The following is a 6,882-nucleotide window of genomic DNA, read 5'->3' as shown; positions in this document are numbered from 1 at the left end:
TTTCCCCCAGGCATGTTTGAGCTATCATTCGTTTCGTAGCCAGCTCGCTTTTGAAAATTAAGTTTAATACGTCAGTGGGGCATTGCCTCGTCGTATTGGGGATGGTTTCGTGTCGTATTTGTGTGCGTCTGGGTCATTAGTTTACCTTTCCTGTACCGCCCCGACTGGACATCTGCACGTAAAGCGCTTCATAGCTCATCGGATTCCTAAATAAAATATTCTGATTAAGCCAGCAGTAGATTGAGTGTGGCTGGATGTTAAAAAACAAACCTCTGATCTGACACCGCGCTCCTCGCTCTCCGTGTTGACAGCCAGGCCGGTCACGTGGTGCCCGTGTCGCGCGCTGATTGGTCGACGACGGGGGGGGGGGGTGCACGCATCTCGCCGTTCTTCGCTCGGCGATTTCACGACGCAGCCTCGTCGCCCGCAGCGATGTCCCTCAAGCAGTGCATGGACGAGTGGGGCGAGCTGGAGACGGAGTACAAGACGTTACAGGTGTGACGCGCGGCCTCTCGGCTCGGGGGCGAGGGGGGTACCCCTCTTGCCTAATCACCCTGCCCGCCGATGCTCGCCCTTACGGGTAGCGCCAGTAGGCCCGAATGCCCCCCTCCTCCTCCCCGATCGCACCTCGTAACCATTGATTAATTACCATCATAATCCATGATCAATACGCTGCTGGATGAAGCCCCCACGCCGCCCCCATCACTCGCGTTCCAGTGATGTTTACATCTCACTCCATCTCCGCTTTGGGTGTCTCTGGACGTGTTGTTAACGATGGAAATTAATTGCAAATTCATTTTTTTGCATTCGTTGTTGCCGATTTTGTGTCTTGGTTCTTGCAATTATGGTCAAGCACTTCAAATTAGTCGTTGTGCACGCTTGTGAGTGGAGTGCTTTATAGAGTGCGGTGTACGTGAGGGGCTCGGTGGGGTTCGGTTCGCTCTGGAACACAACGTTGAGTGGGGGGCGCGATGTTCCAGATACGAGAACGTTCCAAACCAAGAACCCCCTCTGGCGGATTGGGAGGGCTTTGGTCGGGGGGTCAGCGTGGGGTTCATTGTGGCCACGACCTCGGCACTGGGTGTCGAATCGCCCGTCGGTCGTGACAAGGCTGGGGGGTTAGGCAATCCTCACCACGTGTCCTGAGGGTGGCGCACGGAGAGGCCGGACTGCGCTGCGCCGTCTGTCCATTTACCCCTTTCATCTGCTTGCCGCTGGTGTTTTGTATTGTCTACTTAATCGTTCTTGTTTAAATATTTTCCGCAACGACGCCAATTGAAATGTTGCGTGTTGTAGTTTTTTTGCGTCGATTTAAGAGCCATATCTAAGAGAGAGAAGGCCACTGCCACAAAACAAAAACATCTGGCAGTTTCCCAGCGTTGGTTTAAGCAACCCTGACTGCTGATGAGGCACTGGATGTCGAAACTGGTCCAGAATGGTTGGGGGAGCAGTGGCACGGTGATAAGCGCACTGCACTATGAACCCGTGACCTGAGTTTTATTCCTGGCTAAGGCTAACAGCATTGGTGTGTAATATCTGCACAGTGGTGTAGCTGTGAAGATTGTAGGCGGTGCAACTCTTCCAGGACCCATGTGCCCAGAGGGGCCCAAGCCCCGGCATATGAAGAGGGGAATAATTTGACGGGAAGTCTCATTTAATCCCTTGCACCAATGTCCATTCCTGCTACGCCACGCCACTGCCTGTGGCTCTCAATGTGAAGTTGTGGATGTCTTAAGTCGTTAGGCTATGGATCTCCATGCGGGTCCGTTGGTCTCGATGTGAGGCTATGAATGTCCATGTATGGGTGGGTCCCTTGGTGAATCGTAGGCATCATGCGAGTCTGTGGGCAGCGGTGTAGCTGTGTGCAGGTGGTGCAAGTGCAAGAGTGCCCACAGACCGAAGTGACCTAGAGTGCCGACCTACAAAGAGTGGTGAGCAATTAGACAGGGGGCCGCATTTAATTGCTTGCACCAGGGCCCTCGCCAGCTGCACCACGCCGCTGGCAGTGAGAGAGGCGTTGAAAGAGGCGAGAGACAGGCGAGAGAGAGGCGAGAGACAGGTGAGAGAGACAGGTGAGAGAGACAGGTGAGAGAGACAGGTGAGAGAGACAGGTGAGAGAGAGGCGAGAAACAGATAAGAGAGGTGAGAGACAGATGAGACGGATGAGAGAGGTGAGAGACAGAGGTGAGAGACAGAGGTGAGAGACAGAGGTGAGAGACAGAGGTGAGAGACAGAGTTGAGAGACAGACGTGAGAGACAGAGGTGAGAGACAGAGGTGAGAGACAGAGGTGAGAGACAGAGGTGAGAGACAGAGGTGAGAGACAGAGGTGAGAGACAGAGGTGAGAGACAGAGGTGAGAGACAGAGGTGAGAGACAGAGGTGAGAGACAGAGGTGAGAGACAGAGGTGAGAGACAGAGGTGAGAGACAGAGGTGAGAGACAGAGGTGAGAGACCGGTGTTGCTTCCTAACACGAGGTGGGTTGTCTTGTTTGGTCCCACAGGAGACGCACAAGTTGTATAAGCACAAACTGGACGAGGTCACGAGGCTGCAATCGAGTTGCTGCGAATCCATCGACAAGCAGAAGCGAGGCATGAAGGACCTCCTGCAGTCCCTCAAACAGTACTGGCCTCTCACCTGCACAGCAGGATTACACGCATGCGCACTGTACAATAACAAAAGAGAACAAAGATCACCCGTGTAGCCTTAACAGACTTTTGGGGCAAGTGCTGTTAGTGAGCACCTATGAAGGCTGGCACTGTGGCACACCATGCCCGGCTGCCTTTGTCTACCCAGTGGTGATGTTTACATATCGCACCAGGTGCTCATTTGAGGCTGAGTCGACCTCGGGGAGGCCCAGGACTGATTCAGGTAACCGTTACTATTGTACAATAAACACAAGCACTAACACCCACGCATGTGTGGTCGTGTCCTGGATCATAATTTACAACTTATCTACATTCCAAGTGCTTAGTGTTTGTTTTATACTGTTAGCGGTTGTTGATCTATTTAAAGCCTTACTCACGGATTGTTTTTTGTCAAACAAAGTTTTCAGAGAAGCATGTTGACTTCACGGTGGAACATTCTGGCACAGTGACTTGAAATGCTCTATTAACTGCTTTGATGTACAATCCGGTTCATATTTTTACAAAGTATCTTAAGTGCAACCACACATATCACAAACTCTGTACAAAACGTGGAATGTTACATTTCTTAACTGTAACCATGCATTTGCATTACTTTACTACTTAATTAAAAATTCACATTGAGTTGTCTGCAGCGGACGGTGCAACAAAATCCATTGTTGTACCAGAATTGTACGCTCCCAACATCTGTGCTACCCAGCTTCCCCAACCCGCGCTGACCGGCGCGGTGAAGAGTGGAGAATCGGCGCCCATGACCAACACGGCTTGCGGAGGCCCTAATCCACCAGTGAATGGACAAAAATAACGATGAGAACAAGTTCGGGCGAAATGGAGCGGTGGGATATTGGTTAGCGCAATGTGCTATTAACCTGGCGGCCTGCGTTTGGTTCTTAGCCATGCCGAACATCAGTGGGCAGTGTTATTTGAACCGTGCCAGAGCCCTCACCATCACTATCCTGCACAATGGTCAAAATAGCCCCTAGACTGACTAATTCGTCCATATTGACTAATCCATGTTGTATTCAGACACCGCACTCCAGATCAATACGCGTCTCTGTTTGCTTTTTTCCTCGCACTGCTGGCATGAACTGACCATGGAATTCCTTTCCAGAGTATCTTTACCCAGATTCGTATAACCGTTTCTGGAATACATTAATAGTGTTGCTTGTTACACGCGGCTTGGCATTCCTGACCTTTGGACCCGTACTCCGCCACTGATAGAAACAATATTTTTTAGGAATATTGTTTCGTGGCAGTGTCAACAGGCGTATCCTTTGCGGTGAACGTGGCGCGCGTGGGAGCGGTTGGTTTTGTGAGCGCTCACCGCGGTGTGTGGGTCTGCGTCACCCGCTCCGTTTTCATCTGCAGCTGTAAACCGCCCAAGTTCCCCGAGGAGAGGGAGGTGGTGGAGAAGGTGGAAGCGGCGATCGAGGAACGGCAGGCGATTTTCTTTGACATGGAAGCCTTCCTGCCGAAAAAGAATGGGTATGAGGAACAGGAAGGATGCACCCATGACCTTTGTCGAAATAGCCTTTCACATGGCTCCTAACTAGCCGGAGGAAACTTGAGCCCATTAGTTGTATTGCCATTGGCGGAGGTTTTGTCAGGAATTAATCCAGCAGTGGATATTTGATGATGATAATGATGAAAATGATGTTGGTTTTTTATGGAAGTTACTAAATCCTGTTTCCAGGTTATTTTAATCAATTAGAATAATTTGTACGCATGTGTTTTTACGTTTCTTTTTAAAATTCAATTCAGGCCAAAAAGGCAATGACGATTAGAGAAATCTGAACGCGTTCCACGGAGTGTTGACTTAACGCCTTGGCCCAACACTGTCAAAAAGATAACACTGTGCGTGATGTGGGAGAGAGATCCTTTTCGTTTTGCTTTGCTTGTCACGAACCCATGACAAAACAACGAACAATAATCTGGATGCACAGCTTCCGTAACCCTGTGAATGACATCACATCGTTGGAGTAATTTCTTGAGTAAAATTCCTTGTTGGTTTTGGCGTTACGAGACAGACACGGAATATTTTGAGCAGTTGTACTTGCAGCGTAAGCTTTAAGCTCCACAATAGATTTTAAGGAAATTGCACGTTAATGGTTCTGTGAGAGCCTTCACATTCGGTAATTGACACCCCTGATTAGCACGGCTGGCTACGTGTGCTGTGAAATACGTTCCACATACATACATTCGTGTCCAATACTTGTCAACTTGTATTTATAATCAATGATTTCACATCTCCACCGTGGAGATTGAGCAATTAGATAAGTTTCTGTGTAGGAGTGAGATGGAAGTCAGCAGAACTGGTGATGGGGAGGTGAGGCCTTCATCCTGCAGTGGGTAGACAATGGCTGACGAAGGTGATGATGATGATGATGATCCCGTAGACTATTAACTTTTAATCTTTTGTCCACGCCTGGTGTAGATTTAGAATGTATTGAACCATGCCTGTTATCAGATGCTCTGCTGTAGCATTCTCACATCGTATGTTGGTTGGACATAACATGTAAGTATCAGTGACGTGCGGTCAGGGGAGGCAGTGCAGGCAGAGCCTCACCTGTCATACTCCAATTTAAATAGCTGTTACGAAAAATCTTTAGATTTTTCCACTGAAATAAATGTAATTTCTGTATGATTCCAGTCATTTTTATAGTCAAAATATGTCACCAATGTAATCATTACTATCTCTCTGTCACCAATGTAATCATTACATTGGTGACAGAGAGATAGTAACAGGCACGCACTTATTGCCCGCGCTCCATCCAGTTTCTGAGGGGTTGCGCAATCAGAAGGGAGGCTGAGCTAAATGCTGCCTCACCTCTCGTCTATCCCTGTATTTGCAGCGGAGCTCCGCACATTTGGCGATTTTGACTATAAAAAGTTGGAGAAAAAAAATCATTTTTATTTTCTTACTTTTCATTGGAGTATGACAGGTGAGACTCTGCCCCTCCCCTGCCTCCCCTGACCGCACGTCCCTGCTGAGTATATACCAACAAGATAAGAGCTGCTATTTTTGGCTTGCATCCGCTCGAAAGCAGTCCTCTAAAGATCAAGACGTCATCCTCGCCAAAGCCGTTGATGCCCTGGTTGTGGTTGGTGGCTGGAAGATGACACCACCGGGAGAGTAGCCACGCAATACCCACGTGTGTGTGTGTGGATGCCACTCTCACACTTGAGAATCATTTGGGATTACTTATAGCGATCGCCATTTTGGTATGATACACAGCCATCATCATTTGGGATTTTACATCTCCATAATAATTTAGTATTTTACATAAGCATTACCTGGGATTATGCATAGTAATCATCGCCCACTACTGCCAGACTAATGCCCTCTTGCAGGCCAGGTGCTGAGTCACCTTATACCCACAGGGACACTTGCCACTGGGGGTGCCCCCGTTCACATGTTTGAGACGGGATGTGATGTAAAGCGCTCTGAGACGACCCAGCGCATGGTGGCGCTATTTCACAAACATTGCTGTTATATTTATTCGATTTCAGTCATCAACAGGTTATCCAGGGTCTCACGACCCTGCTGTGGGTGCCATTGGCCTTCTTGAGGCTCACATGCCTTGGGGTTTACTTAGTTACAACTACACCAAGGGTCCCCCCACCCCCCAAACCTAGAGCCCCTTTAGGCATAACTTTCAGAGAGACCCACTCGTGATATTTCCCCATCTCCCACAATGATGCTTGGGTGGAAGGAGTTGGCATTTGTGAAAGCTGTCTTTTACGCCATTGTCAACCCTACTGACGGTGACAATTTGTATTCTGTTCCACAGGTTGTACTTGAACTTGGTGCTGGGAAACGTGAACGTGACGTTACTGAGTAAACAGGCCAAGTACCCGCCTCCTCTTTTGCCACACCCTCCTTTACATTCGCCGGAAACCCGCACGCAAAATCGTCATTCACGGGGGGGGTGGGGGGGGTGCTCGCGGGCTTTGTGAACAACGACACGCCTTCCTGCACCACTTGCACGTCCTGGCATGCCGCCGTTGTAATGCACCGTCGCCACCAGTGGGGAAAACATGCCGAGCGTGTCAGCCGCATGCCACTGCATTCACAGGAAAGCTTTAATCACCCTTTCCCGTTCCAATGACGTACAAACTGTTCATCGTCAGTTTTTATTCCGATTCCGTTCCGATAACGTATGCGTACATCATCAAATCAAAAACAAGAGGCAAAAATGAATGTAACGTAACTTTATCGGGTACCAAAGCTCCCACAAG

General features: G+C 49.1%; 1 protein-coding gene across 2 annotated transcripts in view; it reads left to right on the top strand.

Annotated features, from left to right (window-relative positions):
* The first annotated feature begins 346 nt into the window (after nt 1–346).
* LOC144719325 (transmembrane protein 120B-like) overlaps nt 347–6,882 on the top strand; it is a 17,236-nt gene continuing 10,700 nt past the window's right edge. For both annotated transcript variants that reach the window (XM_078595168.1, XM_078595169.1), the window contains exons 1-4: nt 347–495; nt 2,502–2,620; nt 4,012–4,128; nt 6,435–6,494. In XM_078595168.1, the coding sequence (XP_078451294.1) occupies nt 433–495; nt 2,502–2,620; nt 4,012–4,128; nt 6,435–6,494 (359 nt within the window). In that variant the 5' untranslated portion in view covers nt 347–432. The remainder of the gene's footprint in view (nt 496–2,501; nt 2,621–4,011; nt 4,129–6,434; nt 6,495–6,882) is intronic.

Source organism: Lampetra planeri, chromosome 6 (genome assembly GCF_965212315.1).
Source record: "Lampetra planeri chromosome 6, kcLamPlan1.2.h2, whole genome shotgun sequence".
Taxonomy (NCBI): Eukaryota; Metazoa; Chordata; class Hyperoartia; order Petromyzontiformes; family Petromyzontidae; genus Lampetra; species Lampetra planeri.
The sequence above is the reverse complement of the archived record's forward strand: the minus strand, read 5'-3'. Positions and strand labels throughout refer to the sequence as shown.